We start from the raw sequence: 21,998 nt of genomic DNA on the forward strand, positions 1-21,998 counted from the left end.
TAGCAGTGCAAAGGACTTAGCAGTTTTTGGTTTTGTTTTTTAAAGTTTACTCCTTACTTTTCATCTTCCAGCTCTTCGTCAATTTCTCCTCCTTGTGGAATCTAAAACTATGACTCCTAATGAAAGGTCGGTCTCTGTGAAATGAACTGATCGAAACGGGAGTGTTTAGCTGGAGCCACGGTCCCCCCTTTGAGAAATCGCTACTCTGGGCCAATCTTGTTGAATGATCAGAGAGGGAGTTACCCTGGCTCTGTGACTGGCATCGTTCAGACTGAGTGAAGTCACTGTTACAAGTGGAGGGCAAGCAGGTTTGCCATTTTTTCTTGATGCTCGACAAATCAGTTTCGCCGTCTTCTGAAAATGACCAGTTCACATATCCACCTCCAGTATGCATGCTCTTAATTTGGGAAGGAAGGGAAGTCACTGACAGGGATGCAGGAGTGCTATGCAGGGTGGGTAGGACTTGGTCCGCCTGGCCACGCTTGTCTGGCACCTGAGCGATTGGCTGGTACTGTTCCTTAGGTTCAGCCCCTGACACCTGGTCTGAGACAATTGGGGTCTGCCAAGTCAGATGAGCAGGAACCTCTCTCTGTATGGCCTGTTCAGTTGCCAGCATATCACTGCCTCCTTCCACAGATGAGCTGGACAGAGGCAAAATAGTTTCTGCAGAAAAAGGAATTTGCTTTAAACTAGATGGGACGAGGAGAAATTGGCCATACTTTGAGTGTGCCTGCCTGTTAGGAAATACTCCAGAAGCAACTCTGCTATTTTCTGTGTCTTGCTCTTCCTGGTCATCTCGTACATCTGATGCCTCTCTCTGACTATCTGTACTCTCAGGAAGGGCTCCCCTCTGCCCTCTTGGGGACTGCTGCCCTCTGGCCAGGTTCCTCAGCAAAGACGGGGGCATGCTGTAATACTGATATTTCTTCGTCTCAGAGAGCCCCACGCTGCCTGGAACCTCTGCACAGTTGATATTGCTCCAGCTGTGGGGACGTTTTCTCCAAGTAGAATACTTTCTGTAGGCCAGGAGAGCCTCTTCTTCTTGCAAGGTGTCAACAGCAGAAAGGACTTTGAGGGTATCCACTGTCAGGGCAGAGAGGTCCTGCAGGTGGCCCACCTGGTTGTCCAAAGACAGTAAGGAGTCCTTTATAAAAGACACTTTTTCATTCAGTTCTTTCAGCTGGAAATGTGTCTCTGTAACCCTAATGGGGAAGGGAGGGAGAAAAATCAACGACCATGTTAATCCAGTGGGGATTTGCCTTGCCCTCTCCTGTGCTACTTCCATACTTAGGTGGCTTCTCAGCCTTAGCTGCTTCCCTGAGTCAGGCCTGTCTTCTGCCTTCTCCCTCCAAAATATATTATTGGCCCAATGGATCTCATCCTCTATAATTCCCACTGTTACCCCAGGGAAAAAAATTACAAATCTACATTTCCAGCCCTTTATTTTTTTCTACTATTTCTGAATCACATTTACAACTTCCTTCAATCATCTGATCAGTCATCCCATTTTTACTCATTAATATATTTATTCATTTACATGACACACATGTGAATACCTCCCATAGGCTAGCATTTTATATTTTGGTAGGAAAGAGAGATTCTAAGAAAGAAACCAGAATGATGGAAACAGAATCAATAACCAAATATGTAATTAATAAAAAAGAATTACACATTCTTAAAAAATATATATTTCACTCTACATTTCAAATAGGTTTCCCAAATTCCAAACAAAATCCATTTTAAAAGACCGGTATTCAGAAAAGGCCTGGAGCAAAACTTTTAATATATTTTGAAAACTTTAACCCAAGATTATGATATCCAGTTATGGATTTGTGTATAAGCGACAGAAGACATCTTTGGTTATGCAAATACAAAAATAAATTACAGCAGGCAGCACCCACATAGCTCAGTGGGTAGGGCACCAGCCACATACACCAAGGCTGGCAGGTTCGAACCCGGCCTGGGCCAGCTAAAACAACAATGGCAACAAAAAAAAAAATAGCTGGGCATTGTGGCTGGCTCCTGTAGTCCCAGCTACTTGGGAGGCTAGGGCAAGATAATTGCTTAAGCCCAACAGTTTGAGGTTGCTGTGAGCTGTGACACCACAGCACTCTACGGATGGTGACATAGTGAAACTCTGTCTCAAAAGAAAAATTAAATAAATAAATAAATTACAGCAGCTATTGTGTAACCATAATGATTAGAAAATTTAAACTTAAAAAACAAATCTAAAATTGAATTAAACGTAATCATTTTATTTAGAGAAAAAAGAGAGTGAAAGAAGAATATGTTGGTTAATATTTATTTACAGATAATCTTTGTAAATATCTCTAGATGGGGATGAGTTCTACTTTGTGTACCCCCCAAAAGATACGTTAAGTCTTAACTCCAAGCTCCATAATGTGACCTTATTGGGAAACTGGGTCTTTAAAGGGGTAATCATGCGAAAGCTATAATTTAGCTTCATAGTAGAGCTGAGTACATTGGATACTTTTTCTTCCACTCCTGAGATACTTTGCTAAGAAGAATATGTTCCAGCTCCATCCATGTAAACATGAAAGAGGTAAAGTCTCCATCTTTCTTTAAGGCTGCATAATATTCCATGATATACATGTACCACAATTTGCTAGTCGATGGGCACTTGGGCTTCTTCCATGACTTAGCGATTATCAATTGGGCTGCAATAAACATTCTGGTACAGATGTCTTTGTTATATTATGAGTTTTGGTCTTCTGGGTATAAACCTAGTAAAGGAATTATAGGATCGAATGGCAGGTCTATTTTTAGGTCTCTAAGTATTCTCACATGAAGGCTATAACCCAACTATAGCACAAGACTATGGGGAAAGGGCCAAGGAAAGGGGAGGGAGGGGGGAGGTTTTGGTGAAGGGAGGGTAATGGGTGGGGCCACATCTACGGTGCATCTTAGAATGGGTACAGGCAAAACTTACTAAATGCAGAATACAAATGCCTACATACAGTAACTAAGAAAATGCCATGGGGAGGCACCTGTGGCTCAGTGAGTAGGGCGCCGGCCCCATATGCCGAGGATGGCGGGTTCAGATCCAGCCCCGGCCAAACTGCAACAGAAAAATAGCCAGGCGTTGTGGCATGCGCCTGTAGTCCCAGCTGCTCGGAAGGCTGAGGCAAGAGAATTGCGTAAGCCCAAGAGTTAGAGGTTGCTGTGAGCCGTGTGACGCCACGGCACTCTACCTGAGGGCTGTACAGTGAGACTCTGTCTCTACAAAAAAAAAAAAAAAGAAAAGAAAAGAAAATGCCATGAAGGCTACGTTGAACAGTTTGATGAGAATATTTCAGATTGTATATGATACCCGCACATTGTACCCCTTGATTGCACTAATGTACACAGCTATGACTTAACAATAAAAATAAATAAATTTAAATAAATAAATAAATAAAATAAAGGGGTAATCAAGTTAAAATATAGTCAATAGGCTGGACCCTTATCCAATAAGGCTGGTGTCCTCATCACAAGGAGGAACTTTGGCCTAGACACGTACGTACACAGGGATGACGACGCCAAGACACATGAGGATAAGTTAACCACCTTTAAGGCAAGAAACACCAAGACTTGCCAGAAAACAACAGAGGCTAGAAGAAGCAAAGAAGAATTCTTCCCTAGAGGCATTAGAGAAAGCACAGCCCTGCCCACATTTAGATCTGGGATTTCTAGCTGTCGGAAGTATCAGACAATAAATTGCTGTTATTCTGAGACAAATAGTTGTGGGAATTTCACTATAGCACCCCTAAGAAACTAGTGAGCTAAGCTCAACAACCGACAGAATAAATTATAACAAATAGGAGATTAGAGTTCATAAAAAGAAACTTGTACACAAAAATAGAATACAAAATTTTAAAACAAAACTAAATTGGAAAATTAGTATTCTAACAAATTTGATGATGCATCTCTATCCTTTAATAATTCAAAAGCTTTTACAAGGTATTGAGGAAAATCATTACAAAGACTCCTGGGGACAGGAACAGATAGTTTACCAAGATAAAATACAAAAGATAAGGAAATAGGATAAAATAGTCAATCTCACTAGATAATCAGAGATGAAAATTAAGATATTAATGAGTTTATCTACATGGTAACATTTGTCTTAATGTCACAAACTAAAAAAAAAAAGTAAAATAGCTCAATGGTGACAAGGATGCAATACTGGGACACAACATTTATAAAAAGGTAGTAATTTCATGCTAAAGCGGATGGATATTCATTACATTATGAGACAGAATATTATGTAGACATTAAAAATCACACTTATATTGTGGATAGTTATTTTCTTTAACTGTTTTAGCAGTAGATGTGGAGCTGTGGATGTCTGTCATGCTCTGTATTACATGTTCCTAAATTTGGCATAGAAATAAAAAAACAATATTTAAAACTTTATAAAGTTTATGCAATTATTTGGAGAAAATCATTTTGATGTGTTAAGAGTGAGTAAAATGCAAAACTGTATCATTTTAACTGAAAATATACGGAGAACTAAATAGAAAAAAGCCAAAATTTTCAGTAAGCTCCGTGTTATGACATTTTTTTCTTTCTTTTCTCCCTGCATTTTGTTGTTCTGATGAAAATCTTTGATAAACAGGATTAAAGTACAAACCAGCAAGACAGGGATTCCCACCAACAGTTCCATGGCTGACGTGACCACTGCAGAAATGATCCCCAGTCTTATTTGGGAGAAGGGAGAGACAGCCATCACACCATGAAGAAGTTAACACTCAGCTGTAATAAGAACTTCCCAAAATAGTGCCACATTTCCCATCGCTAGAATATATCTAAAATCATAGGGATTGAAAGCTCTTCTACATGTTCTTTCTAGGAGCTTTGTGAACAGGAATTAAAAGAGAGGTAGTATTATCCATTTTTATCATATTCCACATGGGTTAGAACCCTCTCTTTTTTTGCTTCTGCTATAGAACTCAACTTCCATAACTCAATAGACGCTTAACAAACGCTTCCTGACCTTTTGGAATCTGCAAAAACTAGAATTGGCAAGGATGATGTGGGAAAGAGTACAAAATATATATATATATATTCTCTTCCAAATATGCTTAATTAGAGCCTCTCCATCCAGTGCACTGTTTCATCTAATTCAAAAACAGTACAGTCTGAACAGCAGTAATGGAGACTCATTAAGTCCCATTAGCAGCAGTCACATCGAATAGATACAATAGAAACCATCAACTATTCACAGCAGCAGGTGACGTGCTTCAATAGAAACCTGTTAGACAAATAACCTGGTCACCCTTAAATCGGGGCCTCTTGCTTTTACAGGTGCTGACTTTCTACAGCTCAATGTCCTATGAAACATATTCTAATTATGTTCCCAGACCACCAACTGCTTTAATTTAATCTAGCCTTGTAGTCATTCTAACACATAAAATAAATTCTTACAATTTTAGTTTCCTTTGTACAAGGTATGAGGATAAAGGAAAGACAAGAATGGTGATTATTTTCTTGGGGGCCTTTGAACGAGACACCTTAAAATGAGATAATACAGGTATAATTATAATCATCATGACAATCACAATGTTCACGGAATGCTCACTATGTGCCAAGCATTTCATAAAGGTTCTACCTGTTCTATTTTATTTAATGCACATAACAGCCCTATAAGGTGGCATTACTGTTACCCCTTTCACAGGAAAGGGGCTGGGTCACATCGCCAGAGTCACAGGGCTGCCCAGGGAGACAGTTGGGTATCAAATACAGGCCATCTGACTCCACATTCACTCCACATTAGCATTAACCACTGCATTCAGGACCTCTCCCCAATTCAAAAGAGAGGTAGGCAATTTTGGTTTGGGGGTGTGTGTGGCAGTGTCCTAGAGTTCCATGAAGTACTAAATGGACTACGCCAACATTTTCCCAGATGAAAGGTGTTCCCAGATGTTCCTCAATAATGCTTTATGGTCAAATAATGATGGGACCTGCTCAAGCTATAACTCTCTACTATCGAATTACAATGCACATTACATTAAAGTCTTCAAATTTTTTAGAACTGTAGCATTGTCCAGGCTCAGTGGCTCAGGACATCAGGCTCATAAAGTGAGACTCTGCCTCAAAAAAAAAAAAAAAAAAAAAAAAGAAAGAGAAAAGCTTGCTGGGCATTGTGGTGGGCACTCGTAGTCCCAGCTACTTGAGAGGCTGAGACAACAGGACCTCTTGAGCCCCAGAGTCTGAAGTTGCTATTAGCTGTGACACCAAGGCACTCAACACGATGCCAACTAAGTGAGACTCTGTCTCAAAAAATAAATAAATAAATAAATAAATAAAAATAAAATAAAACCACAGCATTTCCCAAATACAAGGCACATGAACATGTTCAACATGGAAAAATACCTAAAAACATCTTACTCCACACAACAGAAAAGGAAAAGCTGGCTTACACTATCAAAGTCAAAAAAAAAAACAAAGAACAAAAAACTGGTGCTCCTAACAGGGAAAGCAAGGTATAAAACAGCCTCACCATGCTCTATTTTTTCCACTTTCAAGACTCACATAGTTCTAAAAGGATACAGGCAGCCTCTTCTTCAGAGGTAAGCAAACATACAAATATCCTCCTGATCTACCGTCCCTCCCTCTTCAAACTATTGCTCAGTTATTTTAGGAAATATTCTTCCCTCTCTCATCTATGATCTCTCCAGAAATGACTTCAACAAGGATGACAGAATAAAAACAGTGCCATTGAGATAGCTCTATCCAGAAAGAAAATTGACTATATTTTGTGGTCAAATTAGAGCTTCACTAAACCCCTTAGAAAGATCCATAGATTTCAGAAGCTACAACCCATCTAACTTCTAATCTTCTACTCAAATCCCAAGGAAAGAATCTAAGAAAATATAATAGCATGTAATAATCATACTTTTAGGACTTTGTTATCGTCATTGAATTATTTGTTTATAAATGTCTGATTCTCAAGTTTTCCCTCTATGTTCACTTGGCTTCTGGTCCTAATATTCTCTGACCTGTTCTCTCCTGTCTTCTCCCTGAGTGCCTCTTTCTCTGCCCCTTAGACAGGGGTTGTACCTCCCAGGGTTCAACCCTCAGCTGGCTGAGTTCCCTGGGTCTATACTTGCTACCTGGGCATAATCCCTTCCTCTGTCAGACTTTTAGTTTCCTACAATGGGCTGATGACCTATAACTGACTCTCCCCACAAGCAGATGATCTCCCTGTCCAGGGCTTCAGATTCATACATTCAAAGACTCCTAGACATTTCTGGCTAAATGTGCCACAAGAATCTTTAGCTCAAGAAACCTAAAACTAGGCCGGGTGCATTGGCTCACACCTGTTTCCTATTTTTAGTTGAGATGGGGTCTTGCTCTTGCTCAGGTTGGTCTCGAACTTCTGAGCTCAGGTGATCCACCTGCCTTGGCCTCCCAGAGTTCTGTGATTACAGATTACATAACTCAGCCACACAGTTCATCTATATTATCTAATTTCATTCTCACAACTCTAAGAGGTAAGTCTGTTTTCATGCCCATTTTACAGATAAGAAAACTAAGGCCAAAAGAGGCTCGATGAATTTGCCCAAATACAATAACTAATAAACAGCTGAAGCAGGATGTCATTCTAGCTCTGTAAATTCCTAATATGGGTATGGGCTTCATGCAAAACAGAGAATCACGCTGGCCCACAGGATTCAATGAGCACAGGTGTAAAGGGGGCAGAATGTGTGGAAAAGGGAAAGGGATGTCATATAGTTGTGGCCCGAAGATAATATTTAGGTAAAATAGAATTTTGTGTGCTCACAATTCTATGATATTCAATTTTGAATCATCAAATTGAGTTTGATATTCAACTTTTCTCACTATTAAATTTGATCTGAAATTCAATAACCTATATAAACACATATTTGCATAAATACAGTATCAATAGAAAAGTCCAGACTCACACAAATACATCTTATGCCCACAATGAACCATTTAGAAAGTTCTTAATGTGATTTAGTTTTAAATAAATAAACCATATTTAAGGATTTACACCTATCTATCTGATATTTGGAAATTAGGAAAAAAAAGTACTTATGTACTTCTTAAGTAAGTATAATGTTTTATAGTTAGCTCCTTCTATATTCAAAAATGAAACACAATTAACTTCCGTCAATTTGCGTCCAGTTATGAGAGCAATTTTGTGTTTTTAAAAAATACATATCGATAGAGATAGTCGAGGGTGGGGCAAGATGGCGGCTGAGTAACAGCTTCCCTGCAACTGGGCATGGTGAGTCTGGGGAGATAAGACTCCAGGCATCTCTGGCTAGTGGGATCTGCCTATAATCATCCCTTTGAGGATATAGGGAGTCAGCAAGGGACTTCTGGACACCAAGAGGAGGACAAAACCAGTGGAAAACTGGCAAGTGGTTGCGTGTGTTCCATCGACCTAATCCCGCCGGCAACCGTAAGTACAAGCAGCAGTGAGACTGCAAACTGGAAAGGCCTTACCCGTGAACTGTTTCGGTGTTTTTGGACTTGGCACTCAGTTGAACTGCCTTGGGGAGAGTTTGAACAGAATTGCAGAGAAAGTTGGGCATTGTCTAGGGCCCCAGACTGAGCCGCTGAGCTGGGCCCCAGGCAGCCATTGTGAGAGAACTGCTCCGGCAAGCTCCGCCCTCAGGGTCCCAAAGCAAGGATCAGGCGGGAGCTAGTAACCTAGTGACTGAGCACCCTAAAGGCAGGGACTGAGCTCCCTTACAGCCTTAACCCTTAGGGGCAGAGGGAGACTGGTTTTGGCACACTGGAACCTCAGGATGTTGTCCTGGGTAGAGTGTGGTGGCATCACAGCTCATAGCAACCTCAAACTCCTGGGCTTGGCGCCACCTGGACCTCCATAAGAGCCGCGCTGCGACCTCCGACTCGCAACCCATGCCCACCGGGCATCTGCATGCCTTGACCAGGAACTGCGGGAGCTGGCAACCCCACGTCCTCCCTCCTATTTCCTCCCTGCCTCCACACTGGTCTGCTCATCTGGCCAGGGATACTGGAGGCCGCGTGCCCTCTGGAGACCTCCCTGCCTCTGCACAGAGCCCTTCTCCTGGCCAGAGATTGCTGGAGCCTTGGGCACTCTGTGCCAAAGTCATGCAGTGCCAGGCACTCGCAAAACCGTGTGCACACCTGCTGCCCTGTTGCTGGATCCGGCTGTACCACACTTCGGAGCTGCTTCCACAATCAGAACTCCCTAGCTGGGTCAGCCTCAGAGGAACTACACAGGGTCACTCCCTACAAAGATCCAGCAACAACAGAGTGATCCTGCTGGGGTCTAATCTTGGAGAGACACCTCCCCAACGCTGACGACGGCCAGAGGCAACGGTGAAAAACAATCATGAGGCGAAATCAACAGAAAAACTCTGGCAATATGAATAATCAGAGTAGATCAACTCCCCCAAGGATCAATGGGGCAGACACAGCACTAGATCCCATGCACAAACAAATAGCTCAGATGTCAGAAATCGAATTCAGAATCTGGATAGCAAATAAGATCGAATTAGAATTCCAAGCAGAAACCCAAAAGATATCGCAAGAATTCAACAAATTCAAAGACCAAATAACCAAAGATTTTGACACATTGAGACAAGAAGTTGCAGCCCTCAAAGATCTGAGAAACACAGTAGAATCCCTCAGTAACAGAATGGAGCAAGCAGAAGAAAGGATTTCTGACATTGAAGACAAAGCTTTCAAATGCTCCCAAACTCTCAAAGAGGAAGAGAAATGGAGGGCAAAAACAGATCACTCTCTCAGAGAACTCTGGGATAATTTGAAGAAAACCAATATTCGTCTATAGGGATCCCCAAAAGCAACGAAGTGGCTTCACAAGGCACATAATCCATGAGATTATGAAGGAGAACTTTACAGACATGCCAAGAGATTCTCAAATTCAGATAGCAGACAGTTTCAGAACTCCAGCACGACTCAACCCAAATAAGATATCACCCAGACACATCATAATCAATTTCACTAAAGTTAATATGAAGGAGAAAATTATGAAATCTGCCAGACGAAAGAAAACCATTACCTAAAAGAGGAAGAACATTAGATTAACTGTAGCTCTCTCTGCTGAAACCTTTCAAGCTAGAAGAGGATGGTCATCGACTTTTAATCTCCTAAAACAAAATGACTTTCAACCCAAGATCCTGTACCCAGCTAAACTGAGTTTCATTTATGACGGAGAAATTAAATACTTCAATGACATTCACATGCTGAAGAAATTCGCCATAACTAAATGAGCTCTCCAGGATATTCTCAGACCTATCCTCCATAAAGACCAGCATAATCCTCCACCACAAAAGTAAACCCACCCAGAAAATTATGATCAAATTCCAACTTCCACAGTTGCAAAAGGATTAAAAATGTCCACTGGACTCTCAATTAATGTGAATGGTTTAAATTGTCCTTTAAACAAGCACAGGTTGGCTGACTGGATACAAAAACTCAAGCCAGATATCTGCTGCATACAAGAATCGCATCTTACATTAAAAGACAATTATAGACTCAAGGTGAAGAGATGGTCATCTATATTCCAGGCAAATGGAAAGCAGAAAAAAGCAGGCATTGCAATCCTGTTCACAGATGCAATAGGCTTTAAACCAACCAAAATAAGGAAGGATAAGAATGGACACTTCATATTTGTTAAAGGTAAAACTCAATATGATAAGATCTCAATTATTAATATTTATGCACCCAACCAGAACGCACCTCAATTTGTAAGAGAAACCCTAACAGACATGAGCAACTTGATTTCCTCCAGTTCCATAGTAGTTGGAGATTTTAACATCCACTTAGCAGTGCTGGATAGATCCTCCAAAAAGAAGCTAAGCAAACAAATTTTAGATTTAAACTCAACCATTCAACATCTGGACTTAACAGACATCTACAGAACATTTCATCCCAACAAAACAGAATACACATTCTTCTCATCAGCCCACGGAACATGCTCCAAAATCAACCACATCCTAGGCCACAAATCTAACCTCAGCAAATTCAAAAAAATAGAAATTATTCCTTGCATCTTCTCAGACCATCATGGAATAAAAGTTGAACTCAATAACAATAGGAACCTGCATACCCATACAAAAACATGGAAGCTAAACAACCTTATGCTGAAGGATACATGGGTTATAGACGAGATTAAGAAGGAAATCACCAAATTTGTGGAACAAAACAACAATCAAGAAACGAATTACCAGAACCTCTGGGATACTGCAAAGGCAGTCCTGAGAGGGAAATTTATAGCCCTGCAAGACTTCCTCAAGAAAACCAAAAGAGAGGAAGTTAATAACTTAATGGGACATCTCAAGCAACTGGAGAAGGAAGAACACTCCAACCCCAAAATCAGCAAAAGAAAAGAAATAACAAAAATCAGAGCAGAATTAAATGAAATTGAAAACAAAAGAATTATACAACAGATCAATAAATCAAAATGTTGGTTATTTGAAAAGGTCAATAAAATAGATAAACCTTTGGCCAACCTAACCAGGAAAAAAAGAGTAAAATCTCTAATTTCATCAATCAGAAATGGTAATGATGAAATAACAACAGACCCCTCAGAAATTAAAAAAATCCTTAATGAATACTACAAGAAACTCTACTCTCAGAAATATGAAAATCTGAAAGAAATCGACCAATACCTGGAAGTACGCCACCTACCAAGACTTAGCCAAAATGAAGTGGAAATGTTGTACAGGCCTATATCAAGTTCTAAAATAGCATCAACTATACAAAATCTCCCTAAAAAGAAAAGTCCAGGACCAGATGGCTTTACGTCAGAATTCTACCAAACCTTTAAAGAAGAACTAGTACCTATACTACTAAACCTCTTCCAAAATATAGAAAAAGAAGGAATATTACCCAACACATTCTATGAAGAAAACATCACCTTGATCCTCAAACCAGGGAAAGACCCAACAAGAAAAGAAAATTATAGACCAATATCACTAATGAATATTGATACAAAAATACTCAAAAAGATCTTAACAAACAGAATCCAACAACACATCAAAAAAATTATACACCATGACCAAGTGGGATTTATCCCAGGGTCTCAAGGCTGGTTCAATATACGTAAATCTATAAATGTAATTCAGCACATAAACAAACTAAAAAATAAGGACCATATGATTCTTTCAATTGATGCACAAAAAGTTTTTGATAATATCCAGCATCCCTTCACAATCAGAACACTTAAGAAAATTGGTATAGAAAGGACATTTCTTAAACTAATAGAGGCCATCTACAGCAAACCCACAGCTAATATCGTATTTAATGGAGTTAAATTGAAATCATTTCCACTTAGATCAGGAACCAGGGAAGGTTGCCCATTGTCTCCATTGCTCTTTAACATTGTAATGGAAGTTTTAGCCATTGCAATTAGAGAAGAAAAGGCTATCAAGGGTATCCACATAGGGTCCGAAGAGATCAAACTTTCACTCTTCGAAGATGATATGACCGTATATGTGGAAAACACTAGGGATTCTACTACAAAACTTTTAGAAGTGATCAAGGAATACAGCAATGTCTCAGGCTACAAAATCAACACCCATAAATCTGTAGCCTTTATATTTACCAACAATAAGTAAGCCAAAAAAAACAGTCAAAGACTCTATTCCTTTCACAGTAGTGCCACAGAAGATGAAATATTTGGGAGTATACCTAATAAAGGACGTGAAAGATGTCTACAAAGAGAACTATGAAACATTAAGAAAAGAAATAGCTGAAGATGTTAACAAATGGAAAAACATACCATGCTCATGGCTGGGAAGAATCAACATTGTTAAAATGTCTATACCACCCAAAGCAATATATAATTTTAATGCAATTCCTATTAAAGTTCCATTGTCATATTTTCAAAATCTTGAAAAAATAATACTTCGTTTTATATGGAATCAGAAAAAAACTCAAATAGCCAAAACATTACTCAGCAATAAAAACACAGCAGGAGGAATCACACTACCAGACCTCAGACTGTACTATAAATTGATAGTGAATAAAACAGCATGGTACTGGCACAAAAGCAGAGAAGTAGATGTCTGGAACAGAATAGAGAACCAAGAGATGAATCCAGCTACTTACTGTTATTTGATATTTGACAAGCCAATTAAAAACATTCAGTGTGGCAATGATTCCCTATTTAACAAATGGTGCTGGGTGAACTGGCTGGCAACCTGTAGAAGATTGAAACTGGACCCACACCTTTCACCATTAACTAAGACAGACTCTCACTGGATAAAAGATTTAAACTTAAGACATGAAAGTATAAAAATACTTAAAGAAAGTGCAGGGAAAACTCTTGAAGGAATTGGCCTGGGTGAAAATTTTATGAGGAGGACTCCCCAGGCAATTGAAGCAGTATCAAAAAATACACTTGTGGGACCTGATCAAACTAAAAAGCTTCTGCACAGCCAAGAACATAGTAAGTAAAGCAAGCAGACAACCCTCAGAATGGGAGAAAATATTTGCAGGTTATACCTCCGATTAAGGTTTATAACCAGAATCCACAGAGAACTATAAAGTATTAGCAAGAAAAGAACATGTGACCCCATCTCAGGGTGGGCAAGGGACTTGAAGAGAAACTTCTCTAAAGAAGACAGACAAACGATCTACAAACACATAAAAAAAGTTCATCATCCTTAATCATCAGAGAAATGCAAATCAAAACTACTTTGAGATATTACCTAACCCCAGTAAGAGGAGCCCACATAACAAAATCCCCAAACCAGAGATGTTGGCATGGATGTGGAGAAAAGGGCACACTTCTACACTGCTGGTGGGAATGCACACTAATACGTTCCTTCTGGAAGGATGTTTGGAGAATACTTAGAGATCTAAAAATAGACCTGCCCTTCGATCCTATAATTCCTTTACTAGGTTTATACCCAGAAGACCAAAAATCACAATATAACAAACACATCTGTACCTGAATGTTTATTGCAGCCCAATTCATAATTGCTAAGTCATGGAAGAAGCCCAGGTGCCCATCGACCCATGAATGGACTAGCAAATTGTGGTACATGTATACCATGGAATATTATGCAGCCTTAAATAAAGATGGAGACTTTACCTCTTTCATGTTTACATGGATGGAGCTGGAACATAGTCTTCTTAGCAAAGTATCTCAGGAATGGAAGAAAAATTCTCCAATGTACTCAGCTCTACTATGAAGCTAAATTATAGCTTTCACATGAAGGCTATAAACCAACTATAGCACAAGACTATGGGGAAAGGGCCAAGGAAGGGGGAGGGAGGGGGGAGGTTATGATGGAGGGATGGTAATAGGTGGGGCCACACCTTTGGTGCATCTTAGAATGGGTACAGGTGAAACTTACTAAATGCAGAATACAAATGCCTACATACAGTAACTAAGAAAATGCCATGAAGGCTATGTTGAACAGTTTGATGAGAATATTTCAGATTGTATATGAAACCCGCACATTGTACCCCTTGATTGCACTAAGGTACACAGCTATGGTTTAACAATAAAATAAATTAATTAATAAAAACATTAATTAATTTTAAAAAATTGCATGTCATCACATATAGTCTTGCATATTTTAACCCGATGCTATGCACCCACAATCAGTAACACATCTGCCTTTAATCCCATTACATTTCCTAATACGTTTGCTTTCTCCAACACTTTTTCTTCTCTTTCCTCAAACCTCTGACTGCCCTCCCTAAACCATTCTTTTCCCCGCAAGTCATGCATTCCCACAGGTGCTCTCAGTGGAAGTCTTTACCTCAAAAACTGTGTGCCCACTACCATATCTGTATCCCCTTGTACACTGACCACGTGCTGTCCTGTTCCCCTGCTTGGGGGAAAAGCCCAAACCCTCCATTAATTGGCTCCTTAGCAACTTCCCTTCAGCAAAATGACTTCCTCCCTCCTGCTTCTGCAAGTTCTTGCTTGCTGGTGGATCACTCCTAGGATTGTACAGTTGTACTTTGTTATTTCCTCATAAATCAAAACAAAGCAGAAGAAACTCACCACGTCCCCATATCTCACCTCACTTCCCTGCACAATAAAACTCATCCAAAAAGCCATCTGTAATTGCTACTACCTATCTCCATTTCTCCTATTCTCTCTTTAGCCACTTCAGTGAAGCTGCCACCAACTCCACTATGCAACAATCACTAGTCAGGCACCCAGAGACCCACCATCCAACTAGCACACAGAGCCCATGTACCACCCTATGCTCCCCCATCCAACTCGAGCACTGCACTCGAGCTCACTGGAGCCCACCCACTGCTGCTGGACACAGGCTGCCTGTGCTGTCACTCCTGGACTATGCTACTCCACAGATGTCCCTGGCTAGCCCACTCCCCTCATTTCTTCTCCTCCTCAGACTGCTCAGAGTGACCTACATGGGCCAGACTATCCAACCCCAACTCTGCTAGATCTCACACTGACATTTTCTATTCTCTTAAATGAAGTTCTTCATAGCTCATTCACTGCCTGATATTAAATCATGTATCTCTTTTATGCATTTCCTTACTTACTTACAACCTACACACACTCACACACACACACACACACACACACTAGAACATATGTCCTTTGAAGACAGGACTTATTCACTATTTAAGCCTAGTAACAAGAAGAGTGCCTGGAACATAGTAGATGCTCAGTAAATAAGCATTGTCTACATGAATATCATGTGCTAGTAAATGCTCACATTTTAGAGAAACCAAATCTGTGGGATTTGAAAGTGGATCTTTCCACTCTTTTAGCTATTCTAGTAGAAACAAATTTTGGCAGCAGTTTGGGAATGGAAAATACATACAATTTTTTTACCTTTCTGATGTCCCTCGGATTTGCTCCTCACAACTAAAATTCAGATCTTCCATCTTCTCATGGAAGTATTTTTCCACACACTGCTCTTCAAAATCATGAAGTTTTTTCAGATCCTCCTTACTCAGGTAGAGTTCTGGAGAAGTAAGTATGGTATATGAAAAGAATCATTATTCCCCCTAAATAGGAACCTGGCACAGAGGATGGGTGGCTTTTCTTCCACTTGGGTTGAAAACTATAAATTGTGTGATAAAAATTTTCTGCCTTGTCATACTGTATTCCTAATGTTCATGGAGAAGCATTATCTAGAAACAACTGGAAACACCCATATGAATCTCTCCTACCTATTCTTTGAAAGTGACTCATATAAAGAATGATCTCTCTTCACTATTTTCATAGGTTGGCATGTTTTCACACCTTAACAAAAGTTCACTTTATTTATACAAAATGGGGAAAATAATCAGGTTTTCTTTTCTCTGTGCCAATTATTTCAGCTACCAAAATGATGATAAGTGATCTATAGGTTAAAATCAACGTTGGTAGAAGTTAAGATCTACTGAAATTAATCCAGTAAGTAGAAGAAAATTTCAAATTGTTACACTGAGTTTATATATATTAAGTCCTTCTATGGACAAAGAGACATCATCATTACCAGTCAATGGTCAATCAAGGCTGTATATGTTCCCTGACATAATTATAAACATGATAATTATATCATATATAATGTGTTGTTAAAAGACACATCTGGCCAGGTGCAGTGGCTCACACCTTTAATTCTAGTAGTTTGGGAGGTCAAGGCAAGAAGCTTGCTTCAGACCAGTTCACGACCAGCCTGAGCAATAAATCATGTCTACAAAAAAAAAAGTTATTAATTAGCCAGGTGTGGTCCCAGCTATTTAGCAGGTTGTACCAGGAGGATTACTTGACCCCAGAAGTTTGAGGTTACAGTGGTCAATGATGAAGGCACCCACTCTCGCCCTGGTAACAAAGCAAGACCCGGACTTAAAGAATAAAATAAAATTTAAAAAGATAGATCATTTTGTGATATAATGAGGCTGATGCAATTCCTCATCAAGCTTCAACATTCGCATTTGTTCTTCCACACTGGCTCTCACTCTTACCTAACAGAATGATACATCATCTTTTAAGCAAGTTTCTAAAACTTGGAAAATATAAACATGAAGTGATGCTGCTAAAAAGATAAAATTGGAAAATTCTCTTTCTTCAATGTTTTCACTATTAAGATAAAAAGAACTAATACATTTCTACAGAATTTATTAAAAATAGACTTCGTCCATTACTTTCACATAAAATGAACAAAAATTAATTCTAAATCAAAAAATGGCTAAAAGAAAGTTAAGTTCAGTCATTAAATGTGTTTACAATTAAAGTGCACAATATTTTCTGATTTATATGGTGTGGAAGAATCTTTCAAACACTAAAAATAATCTAGGCTCTCCCATCCCAACTCAACTCTTCTATGAACAAGAAATTTCACAACTGCTGTGATATGAACCTTCTGCAGATCCCTGAGAGCAAACTATTCAAAAAGAAGTTCCAACAAGGTACAGTGCCTCTCTTCTATAATCCCAGCTACTCAGGAGGCTGAGGCGGAAGAAACTCTTGAACCCAGAAATTCTAAGCTGCAGTATCTCTTGAACCCAGGAATTCAAGGCTGCAGTGAGTGAGCTATGATCACACCACTGTACTCAAGTGACAGGTGCAGCTTACAGTGTGTGGCGCTTTCTTGTAACACTCCACAAGGTGGCACTGCTGCCCTGTGTGTAAATGTCTTCATGTAAAGGATTGGAAGCAACTTCAGGAAAATTCAAGAATGTTCCAGGGTGCAAAGTGAACTCATCCGTACTTATCAAAGACTTTACTTGAGTTTTATATGATATCATCCTTTAATCCAAGACCAATGTGAGTCCAGAGAAGTTTCTTTCATATGGGACTAGGAAATTAGAGCACATCCCAGTCAATTCTAGAAACTCTGAAGTGGTTCATTCTGTACATAAGGTGCAATGGTTCTGTAGCCAATGCCTGGATGGTTCTCTAATAGAAGCTTGAAATTTACAGTATAATCATAAGCCTTCATGTTAACGTCAGTTGTGCTTTGGCTTCCATATAAAGGTTGAATCTTTTCAGGGGAAGAAATGAAAAAAAGAAAAAGAAGCCTTCAAAGTGACTCAAGAGAAAAAAAAATACTTCACAGAGCCAACTACCACAAGTAAAATAAATCACTCTGTCAGCCCATAATAACATGCTGCAGGGGATATGGACCTGCCTAAATATATAAATATTCCACTACACCTTGTCTGAAATACCTGAAATTAGGAGTATTTTAGAATTCAGGATTTTTCATTTCTAGTTTTAGAAAGATAATGTAGTGCATATACCATAAGTGAAACAAAATCCCTATTTAAGACTAGGGTAGTTCCTCAAATCAAATACATTATAATCGATATTTTCTGCAACACAATCGATGAATATTCGCTGTGAGGGATAAAAAAGAATAAGTGGCTTCATATAAGTTCCCATCAGCCTCTTCTGGCCAAATGAGTCTTTTCTCCAATTTATGATGAAAAAAAGACATTCTGTTTTCAGAAAGATTTTAAATTTAGGAATTGTGACAAAGGGTTGTAGATTTATGCTACATGGTCCCAGTATGTTTAGAAATTATTTAGAAATGGGCCTGGTACCAAATGTGGAATTGCTTGATTGAAAAATCACAAAGGACCTGAAAAACCACAATAAGCAATGTTCTCCTCTCACAATTAGTATGACAGCCACATCATGCTGTCAAGATTTGGCTAAACAAGATGGACTAGGAAAACGTCAAATTATATAGGTTTATGCTTTAGGAGAAAAACAAAAGGTGAGAATCCTTATTTCTGTATCCTGATTCTCTATGCTGCCCAGGTTGGAGTGCAGTGGTTAGTTATAGGCTCACCCATACACTACAGCCTTGAGCTTCTGGGCTCAGTGATCCTCCCGCCTCAGCTTCCTGAGTAGCTGGGACCACGTGCACACCACCATGCCTAGCTTCTGCATTAAAGTTCTCAAAAATTCAGAATCACCTGCATATTCAGTAGGCTAGAGAACCAGAGAACTAGAATTCTGGTTAATAAGTTAAGTAAAGCCTTATCTACTCCTCTTAGATCCCAAGGCCTTCTGTAACTCCTTTTTATTTGAATTCCATCTTCCATAACAGAGAAAAAGTATGTCATGTGACTGTTCTCTAGGAGTCACTCTGATTAGGTCTACAGAGAAACTATAGGTTTTCCAAGTGACATAAAGCGCTTCCCACATTCGAACGGAGATTCTCTTCCTCCCTATTTCTTCTTTCAAAGTATCCATTAATTTTGGCAAAAGGCACTATGACAATCTAATGACCACAGGAGGAGGTGAGTGTGTTTACTCTGCCCCAGGGCATCAGCTGACTCCCAGAGCCTTCCACCTGTACCCTGAATTTAATTCACAAATACCCACTGTGTCTCTGCTTAGATCTCTATTTTTCACTCTCTTCCTCTTGCCTCACCAGTAAAAACTTACTTAATCCAACATCATCCTCTTCTTGGTCACTGGGCGTTCGGTGATGGCACAGGTGGCGGAGAAGGAGACACACGTGACACAGGAGGATAAAAGGTGGTGGAAGCCAGGGCTTCTCATGGTATGTCATGATGTAGCGATAGCGGTTGTATTTCCACAGCTTATTTGAAATGGACTTCATATCTAAATAAACATTGCTGTAAATTGTAGTAAGAGAGGAACAATGTTTTAAGATGAAATCCTGAAACATAGAGTTTCTTCATCTTCCATATGTTTTTGATTGGTTCACCTGCCACTACCAGCCATTAGATAATAAGAATGATATCCACTGCATTTATGATTCTTCTTCCACCAAACAAAATACATTAATCACCTTGGGCAATAAAATAGGCTAATCAGAAGAACAAGCAAAAGACAGAAATTACAGTCAGAGAGAAGAAAACACAAATACATTCAATGTAATGAACAGAAATTGCCCTCTGGAACTCAACACTACTCTTGGGTCACCATCTATCCTCACATAAGCAGCCCTTTTTCAATCTATAATACATCCTTCTGAGTAAAAGCTTTAATGTTCCTCTACATAATCAACTGTATGAAGATATCCTCCTAATGTCAAATGTCGAGAACTGCTAGAATAATCCTAGTTAAAACACCCAAACAAAAGAATAAAAAAGAAAAAAAATACAAATAAAACATATCAATGAAGAAGAGTTCTGGAAGAAGAATCATTTCATCCTAAAATAAATCAATAAGCACAGCCTCTACTAGAAGCTAAATTATTTAGATTAACATTACAATAAAAGGAACTTCTTACTGGTCAGCCACTTCAAATTTTCCTTTGAACTGTATCAGTTATAATAAGCAGACAGGACAGAGAATATGGAGACTATGGAACTTGTACTGGAAGTAATGGTTGGAAGTAAAGTTATTCTAAAACAAAATGTTGTCTTAATTTCTTACCTGTCAGGATGTAACATGATATTGAGGTGGGGTGACACCATGGAGTGTCCTCCTTAACATTTTGCTTAGGCTAACAAAAACTTTACTTTCTTTAGAGAAAGATGGCAGAGTAGAATCTGAGGAGAGTAACCAAATTTAGCAAACAAAAACACAGGCTATCCTGACCTTGAACAGTGCTAAAGAAATAAAATCAGAATTACCCTGGGGAAATCCAGCTTAGGATAAGAGCAGGAGGGAAGCTTCACAGAATCCATACAGAAAGTGACTGAAACGGAGATGACTGGATCAGAGATTCAGTAACATCCAAGAAAATGTCAGAAATGCACCTGCTCAGGTCTTGCCCCGAACTCTCTGATGATTTTTCTTCCACCAAACAAAATACATTAATCACCTTGGACAAGGCAGAGACAAGATGGCTGACTGAAGCTAGCTTTCCACAGAGGCTCCTGTCCAGAAGGAGAGTTAAAGGACAGAAATTTTAGCAAGTAACCTGGTGGATTAGAGCTGGACCAAGAGAGAAGGTTGAAGAACGACATCAACCCCACTGAGGCAAGCTGCAACGCCAAGAATACAAAGAAAAGGTACAAAATCCATCACCAAGCAGACGAAAGTCCCCTCCCCCATGAGAACAGCTCAGAGTGCCCCACAAACAAAGGAGCAGAGTTCAAAGGTCCTCCCACTACACTCCATGGGAGAGACCCTCTAAAAAATGAACCTACCTCCCCTACTAGGGTGCCACAGTGTTCTCCTGCCAGGCATAAAATAGTATAAAACTGTATATATTCCCTACCTGCAATTCTGAGCTCCCAGCACTCCCCTCCACTCTCACTCTGAGGTCTGGAGGCCTGTCCCCCAGGAGCCCAGATTCTTGGGTGATTTCTCAAGGGGTGTGGACAGGGCCTAGACTGCAGATGGTCAGTGCTGATTCTGCGGCACGGGAGTGAGGAAAGGATGGTCGGCTGAGAGGGAACCACACCGGAGCAGCAATGCCCCGAGGGGCAGAGCAGCAGCCATTTTTGGCAACAATAGGGCTCAATCCCAGATATTCTGAAGCCACACCCCATGTCTCCCTGGGCAACCGGAAGAGACTGGGCATCTTCTCAGGTGGCAACCACCACAGAACAGATCTGGGATAGAAACACAGTCCCCAAACATCAATCAGGGGCAGGGCTGGAACTGAGTGAACACCCCCCAGCCTCCATCAAGGACCCGAGGTTGTCAGGCCTCACCTCCCCCTGCTAGATAGAGACAGAGCGCAGAGGCCTAGCTGACCAGTTATAGATTTCCTTGTGTTTCAGCTGAGACTTCAACCCAGAGTAATTGTTTCACTAGGGTTGGACAGAGACCAGCTGAAAACAAGACAGAACCACTTAGCCCCACCACACCAAACAGGTCCCGGTTTCTCAAGCCATAGCACTGTACAGGTCTTGGACAAAGCTCCAGGGGAAAAATCAAACGGTGTAAAATCATCATGGGGCGGAATCAGCGGGAAAACTCTGGTACCATAAATAACCAGAATAGATTAACCCCCCCCCCGAAGGAAAGATAAGGCAGATGTAACTGAATATCCCATTCATAAACAGCTGGCCAAGATGTCAGAAATCGAATTCAGAATTTGGATTGCAAACAAGATTAACAGAATGGAGGAAAATTTGGAATAAAAAATTTGAGGAGC

The 21,998-nt window shown here is 40.0% G+C and overlaps 1 protein-coding gene across 1 annotated transcript in view; it reads right to left on the reverse strand.

Annotated features, from left to right (window-relative positions):
* TRPM6 (transient receptor potential cation channel subfamily M member 6) overlaps window positions 1–21,998 on the reverse strand; it is a 200,706-nt gene that overhangs the window by 64,142 nt on the left and 114,566 nt on the right. The window contains exons 24-26 of the mRNA XM_053575241.1: window positions 19,364–19,557; window positions 15,812–15,944; window positions 58–1,202 (exon numbers count right to left, since the gene is read on the reverse strand). Coding sequence (XP_053431216.1) covers window positions 58–1,202; window positions 15,812–15,944; window positions 19,364–19,557 — 1,472 coding nt within the window. The remainder of the gene's footprint in view (window positions 1–57; window positions 1,203–15,811; window positions 15,945–19,363; window positions 19,558–21,998) is intronic.

The sequence above is a fragment of the Nycticebus coucang genome, chromosome 2, assembly GCF_027406575.1.
Source record: "Nycticebus coucang isolate mNycCou1 chromosome 2, mNycCou1.pri, whole genome shotgun sequence".
Classification (NCBI taxonomy): Eukaryota; Metazoa; Chordata; class Mammalia; order Primates; family Lorisidae; genus Nycticebus; species Nycticebus coucang.